Source organism: Diceros bicornis, chromosome 18, assembly GCF_020826845.1.
Source record: "Diceros bicornis minor isolate mBicDic1 chromosome 18, mDicBic1.mat.cur, whole genome shotgun sequence".
Lineage (NCBI taxonomy): Eukaryota > Metazoa > Chordata > Mammalia > Perissodactyla > Rhinocerotidae > Diceros > Diceros bicornis.
Window position 1 is genome coordinate 17,369,831 of NC_080757.1, and position 21,955 is coordinate 17,391,785.

At 36.2% G+C, this 21,955-nt stretch overlaps 1 protein-coding gene across 1 annotated transcript in view; it reads right to left on the reverse strand.

Moving 5' to 3' along the window:
- CPD (carboxypeptidase D) overlaps nt 1-21,955 on the reverse strand; it is a 65,798-nt gene that overhangs the window by 15,670 nt on the left and 28,173 nt on the right. The window contains exons 3-12 of the mRNA XM_058560166.1: nt 21,783-21,925; nt 20,926-21,095; nt 19,723-20,072; nt 19,100-19,291; nt 17,094-17,261; nt 12,571-12,680; nt 5,766-5,868; nt 5,126-5,268; nt 3,341-3,510; nt 1,656-1,979 (exon numbers count right to left, since the gene is read on the reverse strand). Of these exons, the coding sequence (XP_058416149.1) occupies nt 1,656-1,979; nt 3,341-3,510; nt 5,126-5,268; nt 5,766-5,868; nt 12,571-12,680; nt 17,094-17,261; nt 19,100-19,291; nt 19,723-20,072; nt 20,926-21,095; nt 21,783-21,925 (1,873 nt within the window). The remainder of the gene's footprint in view (nt 1-1,655; nt 1,980-3,340; nt 3,511-5,125; nt 5,269-5,765; nt 5,869-12,570; nt 12,681-17,093; nt 17,262-19,099; nt 19,292-19,722; nt 20,073-20,925; nt 21,096-21,782; nt 21,926-21,955) is intronic.

Sequence of the window (21,955 nt, forward strand, 5' to 3'; positions counted from 1 at the left end):
TACTTTACTATAAATGCAATACCACCAGTATCACAGTAAAAATAATTTAAAATGCTCTGCTTGCCTAAGAGATCTGAGCTTAAGGCCTGCTTTCTTTGATATAAAGGGAGATTTATAAGAGTTAGATAGAAAAAATATATTAGCATCAACGTGAGAAGGATTAATAGAATAGAAAAATTATTACTTTCTCACCATGCTATTCAGTGATACTTAGTGCCTGTTGGTGGACCACCTAAAACTGTCTTGTGTCCCACCACTGGCAGGTATTATATATTTGGGGGGAAATAATTAACTAAAATGTGCATCTTGAATTGGAATGTTAAAAAAAAAACTTAAATGAACTAAGTAAACGGATAGCAAAATAATGTCCAACTTTTCATTTATTTTAAAATAAGAAAGGCTGTAAGCTCGACATTGCACTAAGATGGACAATGCTGAAATGGGCAGAAATGTTCTAGAATTAGTTGAGGAAGAGACCTAATTGGTATTGCAAAAGTAAATATAGCTCTTTGCATCTATGAACATTATAAACCAGTATTTGAGCAGCTAAATTTGCTGGTAAAATTAAAAGGACCGATGAAGGAAAACAAAGTAAAAAAGTAAAAGGCTAATGTTCATTAGGTATGTAGTAGAGAACTATACGGTCAGGGCAAAATGTAAAGCATAGTAAAGGCTCTACAACAGGCAAACAACAGGAATCAACAAATCAAGGAAACAATTTTGGAGTAACTATAATAAGACCTAAAGAGGATTTATAATGTAACACTTCTGGCCCAGAAGTCCCAGAAAGTGAAGGTAAAGGCTGTCCCAGCCAACAGTTGTTTTTTTTTTTTTTTTGGTGAGGAAGATCAGCCCTGAGCTAACATCCATGCCAATCCTCCTCTTTTTCCTGAGGAAGACTGGCCCTAGGCTAACATCTGTGCCCATCTTCCTCCATTTTATATGAGACGTTGCCTCAGCATGGCCTAACAAGTAGTGCATCGGTGCACGCCCAGGACCCAAACCCGGGCCGCCAACAGCGGAGCGCGCACGCTTAACCACTACGCCACAGGGCTGGCCCCCTAGCCAACAGTTTTATATAAGCCAGTCCTGCATATTTTCCTGGGACCCTCACTCACACATGACCCTGAGGCTTCAGGGAAGAGCCACTGTGAATAGAGAACAGACTACAGAAAATGACAGCCTATACTTTTCTGTGTACAGACAGAATGCAGATAGAATGGTGTGTTCTGCCTGTGTTCAGACGGACACACCTGAACAGATGGTCCCTGACAGGTGAGCTCATAGTTCCAAGTTTGTCCCCTGCCCTCAGCAAAATAAAATAAGCTAAGTAAAATTAGTCAAACATGAATCTGCAGCTGAGAAGGGAAAAGCGTTTTAAATCAGTCAAAGCAATCATTAGGAAGAGTAATTTCACATTTTATGGAGGCACAGGACATACGTTTGTAATCTAACAGGTAATCCTCCAATGTTCCTCATGAAAGTTTCCAAGATTCATTGTTAGAAAGATCTTAAGGAAATATCTGTTTCAAAATAAGTAAACTCCAACTCTCTATACATTCAGCTCCCAAATAAATAACAAGAGCCATTCAACATGGCTTATTCTGAATGCAACTTCTTAAAAAAAATAAAGGCAGCAAGAAGGTGACACTTACTTGGTAAGATTTGTAATATGTGGATAGTTCATCACAAGTCCTCTCAGAAACTCTGACAAGTCTTTGTATGAATGGTATCGATAAAGAGCGAGATTTGAGGAGGAGCGTAACATGAAGCCTTCCAAACCATTCTCAGCTGAAAGGTCTTTAATTAAAGTTTCAAACGCTTTAGTAGTTGGATCACTGGCATCATCAGTGTTGGTGCTATCCCCCTTTCCTTTCTTTGATTCATTGTTTGAATCTGTTGAAGATCGCACAAGTGTGAAGTTGACCTGAATAGCACCTTCACTCTTTACGGTCACATTCTTGGTAACTGGATTATACCTATAATAAAGGAGACAGATCAGAGCCACACTTCTTCAGCTGGAATACCCAAGCCCTGGGGAAAGAGAGATGTGCAGAGGATACGTGAATCCTTGAAAGAATTGTAGTGCATCTTCCTAAGAATCAAATTTTTTCCAAATTTTAAACTTTGTGATGATATTTGTTTGGAACATGAACTAGCAAAGAACAGACACAGGTAGATTGTAAAATATGAATGAGTTTTTAAGATTAAAATATGACTTCAAAAGAAAGTTGGCATTGCAGTAGGTACCCCCATGTCTCCTGGAATCTGAGTTCACTTGTCTGCCATCAGGGTCAACAGCTGGAAAAGTCTGAGAGGTAATAAGGACATTCTCTACCAAACACATCTTTTTTGCCCTATTCAGACACCTTGCTGCTTGAGTTTTTTCAAGCCAAAACGGAGGAAAAACTGAAAAGACCTTATTACTCATTAGTGTGAAGTTCTAACTCATCCATTTATGGACCACTAAGTACTTGAAAATAATTTTTTTTAAAAAGGTTAACAATAACTGTGAATGTTTTCATTTACTTACCCTTCAACAGGTATTCAAACTAACTCTTCAGAAATAAGATAGCTAGTCAGGGGGAGGGGAATATCCTGTGGTAACATCTACACTTATCAAAACATAACAAGAAAACTACAAGAGGGTAAAAATGATAACTTTCAGATCAAACAATCAGGTGGTTCCAGTTCTAAGCTGTTGTAAAGGAGGGGGAAGATAAAGAAAATCAAGCTTTTTCCAAGGGAAAAAAGATCATAAGCTCATTTTCTCTTTTCAAGTAAATATATCTTCGTGGAAAGAAAACCCGTAAAAAAGATGAAAATGGCCTTTCTTAGAGAATTAGCAATAAGAAAATTTCACTGAAGCAATAAGGCAAACGTACAATGATAAAAAAAAGTGTGTCTGTGAAAGAGCTTAAAACGCTTTAAAAGGGTACCAGTGTAAAGTGGTGGTATTTATGGGACAACACAACTCGAACTATGCAGCAGAACAGTCTTTTTTTCCTAAATAACAGGTACTTCCCAGAACTATTACCAATAGTGAAGGAAATTACTCACCCTGGCTTCACATCTGGACAGGGGGCAGGTGATCTGAGAGGAGGAGGGTAAAAGAGGCTACTGTTCAAAGTGCATAATTTCACAGATTTCTTACATCTGATAGTTCATGTACTCACTTGCCACCAGAGGAGCGTCAAATGTGTAACCAGCTCTGAACTCCCCAGCATTAAACTCAAGGTTGCTCAGCAGGCTCTCTAGGGCTTTCTAGCAATAATCTTCCAGACGGAGCCATGTTTGTCTTATCCCCAAGCACTCAATTCCCAAGCATTCAGTCACTCACCCTCGAGCAGATGCTGTGATTTTATAAGTTCCCGGAACCAAAAGACGCCAGTAATCTCCAGTTTTGTAAGTAGTCACTGGGTGATTAATTTCAGCAACACTAATGGTGGCATTTAATATACCCCTGCCATCCGTGGCATCTAGGACAAATCCTTTGACACCCTGATGAACCTGGAGAAAGTACAAGGACACCCAGATTTCAATGGTAAAGATCATCATCTAATTATTTGGGGAGTTCATGTCCAAAATAACAATCATTAATAAGGTAAACATGGAACAAACAGGAATTTAAGAGTTCAGAGTAAAGCTAAATGTAAACACCCATTAAACAAAATATTTTAGTTTCTGAATGGCTAATTTTTCAAAGGCTCTAGGTTTGTCTTTATCATGAGGAATGTAAATAACACTGTTTAAACTTGAGCACATCTGAGAATTTCAGAATATAAGACAGTCTATAAGAAAACTGGCCTGGCCTCTTTAAAAAGGAAATGTCATTTTAAAAAAATGGAAGCACTATTCTACATTAAAGAGATGTAATAATCAAATGTAATGTATGAACATTGACTAGATCCTGGTTCTAAAATATAGCTATAAAAAGACATTTGAGGGACAAGAAGGGGAAATTTGAATAGGGACTAGGTACTAGGTAATATTAGGGAACTGTTAATTTTTTTAGGTGAGATAATGGCATTTGGAGATAGCATGTCAGAGAATATCTTTAGAAGAGGCATTCTGAAATATTTAGGGGTAAAATATCATAACATCTGCAATTTATATTGAAATAGTTCAAAAAAGTGTGTGTATATATGTATGTACATATATAATATATATAATTTTATATATATAAATAAAGCAAATACTGCAAAATGTTAAAAATTGTTAAATCTAGATGAAGGTAGTGTTTATTGTACTAGTCATAACTTTTCTGTATGTTTAAAATTTTTCAGAATAAAACGTTTTAAAAAATTAGTACGCAGGGCCTACCCAGTGGTACAGTGATTAAGTTTGTGTGCTCTGCTTTGGCGGCCCAGGGTTCGCAGGTTCGGAACCCCAGGCACGGACCTACGCATTGCTTATCAAGCCATGCTGTGGCAGCGTCCCACATATAAAGTAGAGGAAGACGGGCACGGATGTTAGCCTAGGGCTGATCTTCCTCGGCAAAAAGAGGAGGATTGGCAATGGTTGTTAGCTCAGGGCTAATCTTCTTCACCAAAAAAAAAGGAGGAAAAAAACAATTAGTATGCAAATGCACTGCCTTTGTGCCACTCCACTCAGTAGAAAGAATAAACCAGAAAAGTATTATTTGCACAAAGTATGGGTCAGATTATCCCAATAATTAAGCATTATTAGCATATTTCTTATAGTCTTTTCTTATTGGCCACCATGCATATCCAAACAAAAGGAAATTAATCATTTCACAGTAAACTACTGACAAAAAAGAAAAACAATAAAAACATTTATCCCATAGCCCATCTTCCATCACTTGACAAACGCTTAGGTGTGTATCTAATTTATGTTAGCCTTTTATAAAGACAGGGTAAAAAGTGACCACTAACCATCAAGAGCAAAACATCACTACGTTGTTTAATCATTTTCAACACTTCCCCATGCATACAAAAAACTCATTTCCATCCATGAATTTTCTAGATAAATATACTAAAACATGAACAGGCCAAATTGGAATTCAAAGGGGTGTATTCTAAAATCACTGCATGAAAACCACATGTACACACAAAAATATTCTTGCTCTTGGGAGAAATTTCATACTTCACTCCTAAATAGTCACCTGTTTCATAAACTGAATTAGAGATCTTCGATTCTGTTCCCAAAATTTTGGCAAATCTTTCTCAAATGGGTATTTCACACAACCTAGTTCAATAGTCACTTCAAAGCAATTTGTTTGTAAATAGTTCCAGTCTTGCATACCACCTAAAGGAAAAAAAATTAAGACCAGTCACTCTGAAGAAGTTCTAACTAGCTCAGATCCCAAAACATAAGCAACATTCCTAGTAAAAAGGCAAGTTCATCCTTTACCAGTATTGGTTGAAAAACAATAATGCATTCCTTTGAGAGCTCTTTGATGCTTGTGGCACAGGTAAAACGCCTGTAGTGCTGTACTTTCACGTTCAAGAAGAATTCAAGCGTAGCTTACACTCTTCTTATTAGCGTATCTAAGGTACTTTGTAATAGCCAGAGGTAAAATATAACACTTTCATCAAGTTTTAGTACATTATTTTTACTCGAAACTCAAAGTGCACCAAACATAAAAACAGTTGAAAAGGTTACTTGAGTGTTTTAAACTATTTAAACAATATTTTTAAAAGAATGATTCTTTCTCAGAAGTAAAAAATCAGTAACCAGCAGTACCATCCAGGGAGACAGAAAATCCATCAAGTTATCTGGCCTCGATACAAAATCATGTTTACCTGGGACATTATACCAACTAGCTCCATTTGTTATTCCATGAGGAAAATATTCATTAGGGTACATATTCTTGCAAGGTCTACCTTGAAACATCTGGGAATTTTCCTGGAGGAAAAAAAAAAAATCTTTACTTGTATTTGTATCTGCATCAAAAAACAACATGGGAAAGATAAGGAAAAACAATAAAAGTTGTTACCAATAGGGTGTATGTGAGGGTGGGAATGGGGTAGATGGAGCCACAGGAAGCAGTGGCTTTCTATATGCCATTTTGATTTTTTACTATATGGATTATCTATTTTTTTAGTAAAAAACACGCTCTGTAAAAAAAGAACTGAAGACTTCATTTACTGCTCACAATTACAGGTAATATAAAACTCAACCCAACCCCTCTCCAAAAAGAACACAAAACTGTTCATATTCATACTTTCATTTCATGTTTTCAAGAAGTTTAAAGTCCAGAAAAGATAATTCACATCCAGTGTGGAATAAGCAGCTTCCTCTGACTTCTAGGGGCCATCTGACTAAGACGGCCCCTCTGTGGTTGGCTGCACTCTGTACAATTATCTTACCCTGTGACAACCGGTTGCACCTTCTTTTCCCTAAAGACAATACACCACTCCTGCAAACAGTCTGTGTCTTTGTGTCCTCAGCATCTAGCTTGGTGTCTAGCACAGTACATGTGCACAAGGGAAAGTAAGAAAAAGCCCCATGGAGGCACAAATACATGCTATTGGAATCCAGAGAAGACACAGACTACTTCTGACTAGAGTGGCAGGGGAAATTTCCTGAAGAAATTAAGCTTTGAAAGATAGTCAAAACTTCGTCTCTCTTTTAGAAATAGGAAAAAAAAAGTACAGAAAAGTGTGAAGAGAAAAATAACAATTTCCCATTTTCCCACCACTGAGAATTAACCATTTAACTTTAAATCATATAAACAACCTCCTTTCATAACCTTAATATACCAGTCACAGGCTTATGATGCCACTTCTCCCTTATCAAATAAAAATTATTACTTTAGATTATTGTAATAATTGTATACATGCTCTTTTGCTTTCTAGTTTTTCCATTAAAGATTTACACCCATCTTCTATGTCTGTCTCCATTTCCATCAATATCTAACTATAAATTATGTAGATGTACTACTGTACTAATTACTATATATATTTTACAAACCTGCATAAAAATAAAAAATTTAAAGGATAAATCAAAAAATATAAATAGATTTTCTAATATATTCTTCCTACATCTTAATGGATCATTTGTATAAATCCCAGTCTAGACACCATAGTTCCAGGCAGTAGCTATTAACATTTCAACTTTATTCTCAGAGCAATAAGGAGCCAGTGAAGATCTCTGAAAAAAGGGTGATATGTGATATACTCATGGCTCTGGGAAGTTTATTCTGATAATAATGTGAAAAATGGACCAAGCCAGAGAGAACCATCAGAGTATTACTGAAATAATCCAAGTGAGAGATAATGAGCAACTGAAAGGTTGTGGGGGTTTGATTTTGCCATGTGCATTTTACTATCTCCTTTAATTCTCACTACTCTACTTTGATAATTTTTTTAAAACAAATTTTTTAAAGCAAACAGTTTGACAAAGAAGACTGGGGGTGAGGATGTAGGTGTCCACATATGAACAAAGAGTCTAAAATTTATATACCAAGATACTAAATGATTGATGATCTCTAGGTTTATTTTCTTCTTTTTGCTTGCCTATATTTTCTAATCTTTTTACAATAATTTTCATTATATGAAACAATTTTTTAATGAGGCATTTACATAGTGGTGACAGATAAAGCAATTGGATGCATTGCCAAAACAGTAAAAATGGGTAAGGACAGAAAATGGAGGGGGAAAAAAAGTAAAAGAGACCATGTCAAGCCAATGAAAGAGAAAAAAGAAAGCAGAGCTCTCTACTATACAATGTGACAGAGATCAAGGGGAGAAGACAACAGCGGCAGACTTCAGAGGTCAAAAAAGTTTTAAAAAAAAAATAGATTTCTGGTAATTTTTAAGGAGGCACTTCCAGGTAAAACAATGTAGACAGAAGACAGATGACAAGAAACTGAGGAATGAGAGAACAGTAAGGAAGTAGAGACAAGTAGAGACTACTCACTTCTTTTCTTTTGACTTCTTTTGAACTAATTTTAGACTTGCAGAAAAGTTTCAAAAATAGTACCGAGAGTTTTAGATACCCTCAATCCAGCTTTCCCTAATGTTAGCATTTTATATAATCGTAGTACAATTATCAACACAAGGAAATGAACACAAATATAATACTATTAACTAAAACCAACTATATTTTATTCAAATATCATCAGTTTTTCCACTGTTGCCTCCTTGAAATTTTCTCTTCACTTGATTTCTGTCACATTGTACAGTAGAAAGCTGTTTTTTCATTGTCATTAGCACTCCCCATTTTTTCCCAACCACTTCCCTCCCCTCCCCACCTCCCAAGCCCTAGGCAACCATCAATCTATTTTCTGTCTCTATGAATTTTCCTATGGACAGTTCATATAAATGGAATCATACAATAAGTGGTCACTTGTGATTGGCATCTTTCACTTAGCATATGTTTTCAAGATTCATTCATATTGTACCATGTATTAGTGCTTCATTGCTTTTTATGGTTGAATAATATTCCATTGTATGAATATACCACATTTTGTTCATCCATTCATAAGTTGATGGACATTTGGGCTGTTTCCATTTTTGGCTATTATGGATAACGCTGCTATGAGCATTTGTGTACAAGCTTTTGTGTGGAATCGTCAGGTCATGGCAATTCTATATTTAATATTTTGAGGAACTGCCAAATTGTTTTACAAAGCAGTTGTACCATTTTGCATTCACAGCAATGTACGAGGGTTCCAATACCTCCACATCCTCACTAACACTTGTTAATTTCTGTTTTTTAATTGCAGCCCTCCTAAGTGGGTGAAAAGTGGTATCTTGGGTTTTGATTTGCATTTCCCTATTGGCTAATGATATTGAGCAACTTTTTGTGAGCTTGTTGGCCATTTGTATATCTCCTTTGGAGAAATGTGTATGCAGATCCTTTGCCCATTTTTTAATTATGTTGTCTATTTATTATTTAGTTAAGAGTTCACAATATATTCTAGATATAAGATCCTTATCAGATATATGATTTACAAAAAGGTTCTCCTGTTCTGTGGGTTGCTTTTTACTTCTTTGATGCTGTTATGTGTTGAATTGTATCTCCCCAAAAAGATCTGTTGAAGTCCTAACCCCAAGTACCTTAGAATGTGACTTTATTTGATTATAGAGGTAATCAAGTTAAAATAAGTTGGTTAGTGGGCCCTAATCCAATATGACTGGTACCTTATAAAAAGGGAAAATTTGAACACAGACTCAGCCAAGGAATGCCAAAGATTTCCAGCAAAACACCAGAAGCTAGACAGAGGCAAGGAAGGATTCCCCTATGTGTTTCCAAGGGAATGTGGCCCTGTCAACACCCTGATTTTGGACTTCTAGAACTCTGAGACAACAAATTTTTGTTGTCTTAAGCCACCCAGTTTGTGAACTTTGTTACAGCAGCCCTAGGAAACTAATACAGTATCCTTTGCAGCAAAAAAGTTTTTAATTTTGATGATGTCCAATGTATCTATTTTTTTTTGTCACTTGTGCTTTTGATGTCACATCTAGGAAACCATTGTCTAACCAAAAGTCACAAAGATTTATTTCTATAATTTTTTCTAGAAGTTTTATAGTTTTAGCTCCTACATTTAGGTCTATGATCCATTTTGAGATAGTTTCTGGGTATAGTGTGAGGAAGGGGTCCAAATTCATTCTTTTGCATGTGAATATCCAGTTTCCCTATCACCATTTGTTGAAAAGATTATTCTTTCCCCATTGAATTGTCTTGGTACTCTTGTTAAAAAATCAATTGGCCATAAATGTAAGAGTCTATTTTCTGGACTCTCAATTCTGTTTCATTGATTCTTCTGCCAATATCATAGTGTCTTAATTACTGTAGCTTTGCAGTAAGTTCAAAATTGGGAAGTAGGAGGCCTTTACCTCTTATAATTTATTCTTCATTTTGAAGATAATTTTGTCTTTTTCTTCCATTTCCTTCCTGAGTTCTAACAACTCTCCTTCATTTCTTTCAGTGTTTTTTTTCTATTTGTTTTTATTTTTTTAATATCAGAGTCTAGATGATTTCTATATTCTCAATCTGTGTTTGGGTATATATTTAATCTGTATGGAGTGTAGACTTAACAGTTTTCTTCTGCTTCTGGATTGTTTTTTGGTGGTGGTAAGGTTTCCTCAGCTGATATGTGTGAAATTTCATTTCCTGATTTTCTGCAATAGTTCTCCATGGATTTTATTTACTGCTTGTTCGGTATTGAGCCGTTTTATGATTCCTAGTTGATGGTGCCCTTTTCCGTCAGTCTAGCAGTTGAGGTACTTTAATGTGGTTTTTTGTTTATTTATTCGCCTTGGTGTAAGGGTGGAGTTGTGAGTCCTCTGATTTTATGGTTCTCCTCTGTCTTGGAGAACTCTACATTTCCCCCTTCTTCTCTTCCCCTTCATTATCCAATTGCCAAAGGGCACTTCTTCATTTCTTTTTGCCTTTTTTCTCCCCCAGAAGCTATAAGTTTGGAAGATTTCCCTTCCAACCACCTACACTTTTAAACTGTGCCTATCCCTTTAAATCACACCAGATGCTTTAAGTTGTAGGTATTTTGAAAGCTCTTTCTTGAACCCCAGTGCTCTAATCTGCCCAGTTGCTTTTTTTAGTATTTTCAGATTCAGGTTTAGGATTTAGGGTATATTTAAAGTTTGGTGCTTATTTCAAATCACCTTTAGGCCTGCCTTCATTAGCCCCCTTCTTCTGTCTTGACAGATTTTCTTGGTCTGCTTTTCCTCACCATGAAGCCTTGTGCTGAGGCAAAGGTAGACTGGGTGCATGACAGATCATGATAGATCACAGCCAAGAGAAAGAAGGCTGTGAGGGAAGACTGAGGATTTTACTTATCACCTTTCCCATTTCCAACAAAAGAAATGAAGACACAAGATTCCATCAGTGGCAAGATGTGGTGAGATCAAGAAATGGAGGAGAATATGGGTAAGACACAAATAAATAATAATTGACAAGACAGAATCTGAATGAACTCATATCAGGTTACTCAAAGTTCTACTTTAGTTCAAGGCAAAGTGAGAATAAGGAGGAGTAAAGCTGGGATTAACAGGCTCAGGTAGAGGATCAAGGCTTAGAATCACGATAGTGGGAAATGAGCCAGGGAGTCAAGTAGCAAAACATGAAATATTGCCAAGTAGAATGAGGGCTCAGCTGAGGTTAGAGAGTATACCTATGTAGTGTAGTCTATTGCCATGACTGTGTGACTTTTCTGGGATAGAGAAGAGAGATGGTGGTAATTACTGAGGACTGTACATTGGCAAGGCAGAAATGTCAAAAGGGTATAAAAGATCCTAAGGTGTAAGTGAGAGTATTACTGAAAGGTATGTCCATGGGTCTAGGCTGTGTAGAAAGTAAATCAAATCAAAAGGGTTAAAGGTCAAAGAAAATAAAAAGAAGCTAGGAAACTAGAATTCACAATGAGAGTGAAAAGCATATATGAGGGTATAAAGAATGGGCATGGAATGTGATGGGGATATGTGCAAAATCTGATCACTTAATTTTTATTTTGATGATTCAGAGGGTATCCCATTCTTCTTTTATTATTCCATGTACATCCCTCTAAAAATGGTGTGCCCAAATAGAAGACAATTATTCTTTACAGTGAAATAATAGACGTGCTCTCCTGTTAGAAACTCGGAACAATTTCACAAGGTCCACTCATAGAGAATGAGGGAGTGGGAAAAGTGGAATGACAGAAGGCTGTGATTAGACAGCATGGAGTTGCAGTAATAGTCTTCATTATCTATACCAAGAAAGTCACAGACGACTGTGAGTAGTAAGACCAAAAATTGAAACCAACAAGCCTAGTTCCCTAGCCCCAACTTTTAACATGTTTTCTAAGAACAATTTTTAAATTAAATTTTCACACAAACATACACAAATATAACATTTCTGATTGTAAAAGTAACATGTATTCATTAAAGGAAGTTTAGAAAATGCAGAAATTTCTACCTGCTTTCCCTTGCTTATGTTACTATAGGCCCTTAAATACCTTAGATCAGAGGTAGACAATTTTTTTCTGCAAAAGGGCAGACAGTAAAAATTTTAGACTTTACAGGCTTGAGACTATCTGTTGCAACTACTCAACTCTGCCCTCTGCAACTACTGACATGATTGCGTGTTTTTCTTCTTTAATCTGTTAACACAGTGAATCACACTGTCTTATTTTCAAATGTTGAAAGAGAAAGCAGACCTAGACGATATGTAAAAAATGGATGTGGCTGTCTGTCAATAAAACTTTACTTACAAAAATGTGGTAGGCTGGATTTGGCCCCAGGGCTGTACTTTGTGAACCCCCGCCTTAGACCACTTTACTAGGTTTATAACTTAAGTACTTGTCAAATGAAATAAACTAGCATGCCAGTTTATGTTTATTATGTTTAGTTTATTACGTTCCAGGTACTGTGCTAAAAACTAGCTGAAAAGATATTATCTGAGCTTAGAGGCTAATGAGAAAGACATGTAGTATGTTCAAAAGTGAGGTGGGAAACAGAGGAGAAAAAGCTGCCTGAAAGGAATCATGCAAGGCTTAACCCAGAAGAAAGCATTTGACCTGAGTCTTGCACCACTTTGTTTTCATGCATTTTTTTTAATGAAAGAACTAATTTTATAGCATTTTATGTTTAAGCACAAGCCTACCTTGGAATAAGAAAGTGCTATTTGTTGAAACACAGCATCATCTGGTGATTTACTATATGTGGCAACCCCTTGCTCATCATCATCAAAAGGGTAGTTCACCACCAAAGAACCTAAAGAGAAAAGAGGAAAACGTATCATGTTATCTGTTTCAAGATGGATCATTAACATAGAGTAAACTTTTCACAATACTGTCAGAGACAGGAAACCAATACAATTTTCCAAGGCTAATTTCCTCAATAGAAATGAAAAAGTGGTTAATTTCCTCAACAGAAAATCAAAGTGGATAAGTAAAATATTAAATAGCTAGGCATGACACTTAAAGATTGCCTTAACTGGAAAGGTCTTGGGAATTTACCTGAACTTATAGGTGTAATTTACGTGTCAGAGTTGAAACCAGAAATATACAGGCTTAATTTAAACAATTTTACTTTTATAATATTTAGGATCAGAAAAATTGAGCAGATTTTGATACTTCTTCAGTAAAATTCAGACATTTATAAGGTCATGGAATTTTAAAATAAGAAGAGATCTTTGAAGTCCAATTAATCCATCCATCTCATTCTGCAGATATGGAATCTAAAAACAGGTTAAATGACATGTGTGGATAGCAGAGCCAGCCCTGACCTACACTCAGAAAAAAATTCTAAAAATTTCTCTCATGCTCAGATTAGAAATTAGTCAACTGGAGTTATATAAAATGATTTTTCATGACCTAAGGTAAAGAAAGTGATGCTTTAAAACGTGTGTAAAGGATATCAACTCCCTTATGCTCCCCACAGGGCATAAAGCAGTTAGGTAGGGTGCTTCTCAGGCAAGAGCTCTGAGCTACACATGCCCACACCCCCACCATAGGGTCAAATTCTTTATTTTCCTACTAGTCACATTGTTTTCATTTGTCCATCTGTCCATGGCCTCTACTAAGCCATTCATCTTTGCCTTTTTCATCACGTCACTTCATGGGCATGGAAGTGAAGAAACATATTCAACTTGAATTCAGATGAAGTAATCCTGTGATAACAAATATCAGCAAACATTCACATATAAAAAAAAATTTCTTTAGGAAGCAAGTATGAAGAACTATGCTCATTCTATTCCCCAAAATAGTTCTAACAAGAACAAGTGTACTTCAACACCTCTTCTTAGACAAATTTAATTTCTTAAAAAAATTTAGTTTCACCCTGGATCTGTGACCCATATCTAAAAATTCAAACAGAAAAAAGTCAACATCAACTTCTACTCAATACTGTCTTTCAAATGGCTAATTTTCTAATGCCAAAAAAAAAAAAAAAAGTCATAAAAGACCTATAAGACTCCTGTGAAACAATTTATTTAAAAAAATAATTACTACCTACAACAAAAAGCATGAGCAACAAAAGAAAAAAGATAAATTTGACTTCATCAAAATTAAAAACTTTCAAGCATCAAAGGACATTATTAAGAAACTTAAAATACAACCTATAGAATGGGAGAAAATATTTGCAAATCAGCAATCTGATAAGGGTCTAGAATTCAGACTATATGAAGAACTCTTACAACTCAACAAAAAGACAAAATACCTAGTTAAAAATGAGGAAAAGACTTATTTCTCCAAAGAAGATATACAAATGGCCAATAAGCATACGAAAAGATGCTTAACATCATCAGCCACCAGGGAAATGCAAATCAAACCACAATGAGATACCACTTTTCACCCACTAGGATGGCTGTAATAAAAAGAAAAAAGGAAAATAGAGGCCAGCCTGGTGGCATGGTGGTTAAGTTTGGTGCTCTGCTCCGGCGGCCCGGGGTTCACAGGTTCAGATCCCCGGCGCGGACATACGCACTGCTTATCAAGCCATGCTGTGGCAGCATTCCATATAAAGTAGAGGAAGATGGGCACAGATGTTAGCCCAGGGCCAATCTTCCTCAGCAAAAAAAGAGGAGGATTGGCAACAGATGTTAGCTCAGGGCTAATCTTCCTCAAAAATAAAAAAAAAAAAAAGGAAAATAATAAGTGTTGGTGAGGATGTGGAGAACCCTCATACATTGCTGGTGAGGATGTAAAGTGGTTCAGCTACTGTGGAAAACAGTTTGGCAGTTCCTTAAAAAGCCAAACAGGGAATTACCCAAAAGAATTGAAAACAGTGACTAAAATAGATATTGTATGCCAATATTCATAGCAGTATTATTCATAATAGTAAAAAAGTAGAAACAACCCAAATTTCCATCAATGGAGAAATGGATAAACAAATTGTGGTATTTACATACAATGGAATATTATTCGGCCATAAAAAGCAATGAAGTACTAATACATGTTACAATATGAACGAACCTTGAAAACATTATGCTAAATGAAAGAAGACAGACACAAAAGGTCACATATTGTATAATTCCATTTCCATTAAATATCCAAAATAGTCAAGTCCACAGAGACAGAACACAGATTGGTGGTTATCAGGGCTTGAGGGGAGGTGGGTAGTAGGGAGCAACTGCTTAATGTGTAAGGGGCTTTCTTTTGGGGAGATGAAAATGTTTTGGAACTAGATAGAGATGGTGGTTGTACAACACTGTGAATGCACTAAACGTCACTGAATTGCTCACTTTAACATGGTTAATTTTATGTTATATGAATTTCACCTTAATAAAAAAATTAGTATCAAAATTTACAAAAAGGAATCTTATTTTTCTCTATATTCTTTCAAAATCCTTCTGAATTGTTAAGTTGGCAGCAAAGAAATCCTCTTTTAAATTTCTTTGCCAAGATTTCACAACCCATTTAAAGATTTAACGATGAGAAAACAATATGTCATGGAAAGAAACATGCCTAGATGATTGAAGATGTATCCCCCACCATGCCAAGGTCTTGATACCACATGTGTAAACCTGTAAATTACTTTCACTGAAATGTAACTAGTATTAAGTTTTCAGATTTAGCTGACATGTCATGTAATGTATTCTGAGAATACTTTTAAAAGCTCAAAATAAAAAACACTTTCTATCAAATGTGGTATAAAATACATCAAATATAAAACAAACAAAAAAAATAACTTCATAATTCCTATTTGGGTCTTGGAGAATTGTCTATGATTACCAACTGTAGAAGTTTTTTTTCTACTACTGGCAAGCTTTCAAAGCAATTTTTGGAGAATCTCAATTTAGTTCTTAAATCTAGATATCCATAAGTGTGTACTGTCATTCTAAAATGGCAGGTTAACCTATATGCCCTCAAATCTCCACTGTGATACTTCTTTGGATAGTCCAACAAATGTTGACACTAAATTTCTTCCCCATTGGCCCTGGGGCTGACACCTTCACTCTTTTTTGTTAACAGCTTTATTGAGATATAAGTCACATATCATACAATTCATCCATTTAAAGCGTATAATTCAATGTTGTTCAGTATATTCACAGGGTTGTACAATGACCACTACTATCTAACTACAGAACATGCTATCACTCCAAGAAAAAACCCATAAGCATTAGCAGTCACTCCCCATTCCCTCCCACCACTACCCACTACAGCCTGAGGCAACCAGTAATCTACTTTCTATCTCTATGGATTTGCCTATTCTGAACACTTCATAAAAATGTAATCACATAATATATGGCTTCTTTTGACTGACTTCTACCACTTTGCATGTTTTCAAGGTTCATCTATGATGTAGCATGCATCAGCACCTTCATTTCCTTATCATGGCCTTATAATATTCCATTGTATGGGTATACCACATTTGATTTATCCAATCACCAGTCAATGGACATTCGGGTTGTTTACACTTTTCGATTATTATTAATAATGCTACTATGAACATTCATGTATAAGTTTACGTGTAGACATATGTTTTCAGTTCTCTTGGGTATTGATACTTCCACTCTTATTCACACAACCCCAGTTGGACATTGTGATGATTTTTAATCTTGACTTCTCATCCTATTGATCAATTCTTGCTGAATTATATGGAGGTGTAAGCTCAGATACTATATGAGAATGAGGTCATTGTGCTGCAGCTAAATATATAGCAAGCAAAAGATTAGAGAATGTCAAAATCTAAATCTACATAAAAGATTTATTAAACTAGAAATAGAATTAAACATTTGGATCTGTTAGTGTTTAATTTTTATGAATGACAAAGAGCATGTTACCAAATTACCAGTGAGAAGGATAAATATAAAAACACTTGTGAGGGATAAATATAAAACACTTGAAGAACCAAGTAGAAGAGAGAAAGAGATGGAAGGAGAGAAAGGGAGAGACAGCGAGGGAGAGAGGGAGGGAGAGGAGGGAGAAGGATAGATGGAGGGAGGGAAGGATAGAAAGAGGGGAGACAGTATGGGAAAGGGGAGGTGTCACAGAGGAAGGAGGAAAACAGCCAGGAAATTGGCTTAAAAAGTAATGAGAAAAGATCTTGATTGTTGTCTGCCATAAAAGCAACAACAGGATACCCATTTTAGGACAGTCTAAGATGATAAACAGATAAAATTCCACAAGGATTTTCAAATGCTCCCAACAATAATTAATTAGTGGAATATCAAGTTGGTATTACCTCCATGCAGGGTTGCTGACAGTACAAATGGATAGGCCTTCATCCAGCTCATTACAGCAATAGTTTCTGGTTGGGTAGGATCTGTGATCTGAACGAACTGGTCTGGGAAATTTCGGTTCAGGTCAAAATTGTTGCTGTTGTTTCTGCCAATTACACTTACTGAATCTCCTGTATGATAAAGGAGTCAAATTTAAGCTATGTTTCACTTACATTTTAATCCAACACATACTACTTCAGCTATCTTCACTCAATGCTAAGTGTGAACACATCAGGCTTCACTATGATCAATCACGCTATGATTAAAACACACCTTTTTTTTTACACTGCACATTAAAAAAATGTGTCTCTTGGGGCCAGCCTGGTGGCGTAGTGGTTAAGTTCGTGTACTCCACTTTGGTGGCCTGGGGTTCGCAGGTTGGAATCTCGGTCACGGACCAATGCACTGCTCATCAAGCCATGCTGTGGCAGTGTCCCACATACAAAAAAAATAGAGGAAGATGGGCACAGATGTTAGCTCAGGGCCAATCTCCCTCACCAAAAAAAAAAAAAAAAGTATCTCTTCCAGATCTTTTGAACAGAGAGGTAAAACCATGTCATTTCTGCCCTCTGGTCATACTTCGAGGGGAAAAAAAATCCAAGTATACAAATTATATTAAAGTATTGCTCAAGTATCAATAATCCACATACGATGACATGATCACAATGTTGAATGGGCACGAATGATCAGAGGGGGAGATTCTATTGTACTGGTATACAGGTCACTAAAATATCGTAAAGAAACAGACCAAATGAAAAGAAGAAAATCGTGGTATGCTTAACTAAAGTGATCACAAAAAGGTAAAGTTAGCCAAGAACATAGTTGGAAGTTTAACTTGATGGAGGAGAAAGGGTTCCATTTAAGCTTATTCCATTTTAATAAGGGATGGGAGCCCTCTTATTGTCATTATAAGGAGAAAAGAATTGCAAATGAATGAAGAAAACTTGAGGGCTCACTAGCAGTTCTACCTTTCAGAAAGGTCTCAAGGGAAGAATGTGGGAGGGATTTGTGAGGCTGACAAAAAAATGTGGTCCTTAGGGAAAGAATTTAAGGATTAACCCGGTCATTCATTAGTTGATTCTCTCTGTGTTCAGTCAGTGAGAGTAATAAATCATGTGGCTGCACATTCCTATTGTTGTACCTATTGTACTCACTGGTATCATTGCCTGGAAGGAACCACAGGTCGGGAAAAGATGGATTCCCACTCTCCTAGTGTTCTGCATAAGGTGGCTTGTGCAAGCAAGTTGCTTTCCTTGCCCTTACTATATTGCCCCAGGAGAGATGGGCTAGTCCAGAGAGGGCAAAGGAATGGGAAGTCAATAACTTAGCAGGTTTAGGTTATGCATGGGGAGTAGAACTGGGAGTCACTGGCTTCCAAAGATATTTGGTTTGAGTTTTCACTTACGAGGTAAGGTTCCGGATACAATAATTTAACAAGAATTACTGTTAAAATGAAACAATTTAAAAAATCGTATACTGGGGTCAGCCCCGTGGCGTAGCGGTTAAGTGCGCATGCTCCGCTGCTGGTGGCCCGGGTTCGGATCCCGGGTGCCCACCGACACACCGCTTGTCAGGCCATGCTGTGGCGGTGTCCCACACAAAGTGGAGGAAGATCGGCACGGACGTTAGCTCAGGGCCAGTCTTCCTCAGCAAAAAGAGGAAAATTGGCCTGGATGTTAGCTCAGGGCTGATCTTCCTCACACACACACAAAAAATCGTATATTATTTTTAGTAAATAAGAGCCATTACCAAAGTGGAGAACGCCATTAAATATAAACTTGATCACATAATTGTTGGATGAACTAGCCTATCTTACAAGAATATAAAAGCTAGAACCAATTATAAATTATAAGAATAAAATATGAAGAAATTCCAGGGAAATAACCAGTTCAAATTTTCTTCTACCCCAAATAATCATGCCATATGATAACGAAAAAAGTTAAGCATATAATAGACAGTTATTCTTTACCTTCCTGGGCCTTTTCATATCCATCAGGATTCATGGATGGCATAAGATGAATTCTAGTGCTTCGAACCAAATCTGTTACTTCAGGGTCTGTTCCAAAGTTCTTACAAAGGTATTCAATGAGGTTCAATAGCAGTTCTCTTCCAACCACTTCATTTCCATGCATATTTCCAATATACTTAAACTCTGGCTCACCTGAAGACAAAATAATTACATGGAAGATTTTTCTTCCTTTTCATTTATCATGGACTCTATTTTTTCCCCAACATACACAAAGACCCTGAACAAAAAATTTAAGAAAAGATATATTTTGGCAAAAGAAGCAGGAAAAAGCATCTTATAAAGCAGCTTCCTTACTAATATATGTCTGAGCAAGCTCAAAGCATATATATATATATATGTCATATAATATGAAAGTAAAAATAATATTAGCAGAAAGAATTTAACCTATGCAGTATATTAAATACTGTGCCTAATATGGGTTATCAAATGGATTTTCTTCTTCCTGGCAAAAAATTGGTTACATTTTCTTTGTTCCAGTTACACATACTATAGGTGATCTTTCTAGACGAAACAGCAATATAGTACATACACTACTGAAATTATGTGTAAGACCCACCAATTACCTGGTTCATGGACACCTGGATTATCAGATATCTCCATTACATAAAGTTCTCTCGACTCTACTGATTTTCCCAAGGAATAAAGCCGGGTGATGTTAGGATATTCATTGGCAAACCTTCTCAAGAAGATTTCCATATCAGGGAAATGGTGGTGGTGAAAGTCTTTGGGCTGAACTGGCTGGTGGGAGGACTGTGTTCCAGGAGGAATATTAAGTATAGCAACTGTGCTAGCAGTTACTACAACGTCAGTTGCGTCAGAGACTGCTGAAGTCACAGTTGGCCGAAGGGAAAAATTCACCTTTGTGGCTGGTCCTTCTTTCACTATTATATTGTTAACAGTCAGTGGCATATACCTGAAAAAAAAATATTTGAAAAAGTAGATGGCTTGGAGTTAAATTAAAACACATAATGCTTTATCATGATAAAAGCGCAATAGCCTTTTCAGACTCCTGCACTTACTAGTCTATCAAAACTCAAACTAAATAAAGATAAATGTGTAAATTCAAGACTTGCAGGATGTTATCTCACAGAGAATCCAAGATTAAGTCTTTAAAGAACTATTTCTCTTACCATTTTCTCAGGTTCCACACATTAAAATGCTTGCAAAAAATTACATTCAAAGGAGAGAATACGATGAAAGGTGGAGGTCATTAATCCATTCTAACCATTGCTATAATACTCAAAGAAGGGATAAATTATCCAGTTCTTTGCAGCGCCTTATCAAACTGTCATTCAAACTACCTTCCCAAATAGGAAAGTTCAAAATTAAATTAAAGGTTATCAATTAAATCCTTATCAAAGTGAGCTTCCAGAAAGGTTTCCAGGGGAAGTGGGCAACTACTCATTTCATGTATATTAGAAAGCCGATGAAAAGACAGCTCTTCAAAATGTCTTTTACAGAGCCCAGAGTTTCTCCTACTCTGGTATTCAATTAGCCTTGAGGCATGCTTTACACAGCTGACCATCTTTTCAAGCTTTTAAAATTGTCCTTCCTCTCAATTTTACAATTATGCATCATATCCAGTTTTACCGTTAGACTGTGACAAAAGACTCCACAATGGTATTTTCTCTTATAAAAGGTGAAAAAAAAACAGAAAATAAGGAAAAATAAAAGCCAGATACAGTAAGTAACATTTCCTAGACTATATTTCTGTTGTAGATATAAACAGAGGCTTGATATTTTAAGAGTCTAGTTTAAATTCTTACCCAGTTAAAACTGCTGTAATGTTATAAGTTCCAGGAACCAGTAATCTGTGGAAATCACCAAATCTGCCTGTTGTGATATTATGATTAATACCAGCCACTGAGATGGTTGCATTCTCCAAGCCAGATTCCGTTACTGAATCTTTAACAAATCCTTTAACTCCAATGTGGACCTAAAGAAACAAGAATTAAAGGAGACTGCTCAGAGACAACTCATTTGGAAGGCAAGAAAACATAATTTCTCTGCATCGATGCTAGAATTTCTAAAAAATAAGGTTACTCCTCTATCTCCCTGAAACATTTTTCAATCCTTCCAAGGTAAAATAAAATATAGACAAAAATATTAAATCCTTAAACTTAAGTCATGTGTTTGAAACCTAGACTAGTAATATGCTTTTGAAATTCTCTCTCCTCAAAACCAGACTTCTAATTTTCTCAACAAAGTATAAGTAATAATTTCACGTATATCCAATAGTATATCAGCCTGTCTGATGTTTAAATTAAACTTATGGCCATGGTTCAAATAGTGGTAAAGGCTCTCTAGCAAATATGATCACATGACGTTGTAAGAACCTGGTAGTACAAATTTAGCTAATTATTTCAGTTTGTAAAAGTGTTCTAAGACAGTTAAAGGGAGCCCTCCAGAGGAAAAAAGCTGGGGGGAGGGCAGGGGAGGCACAGCTAGAATATGTTCTGATAGATTCTAACGTAATAATTTGTAAAGATAACCTACAATCTTAAATAATAAAAACAGATAAGTAAAGGGTATCTAGTACAGACTGTTATTAATATGCAACCGAATTTCCCCCTTACTTAATCCATTATTTCCATACCCCAACCTTCCAGTCTGCTACTTTTACCTTTTCAATCAATGTGATCAAAGACTCACGATTGTTTTCCCATTCTTGTCGAAGCTGTGATGCAGGTGGGTACTTGCAACAAGTCAGTTCTAATGTGATCTCAAAACAGTTGGCCCATACATAATTGTAATCTTGCATACCACCTGTAACATGAAGGAAAAAATAAGGTTACT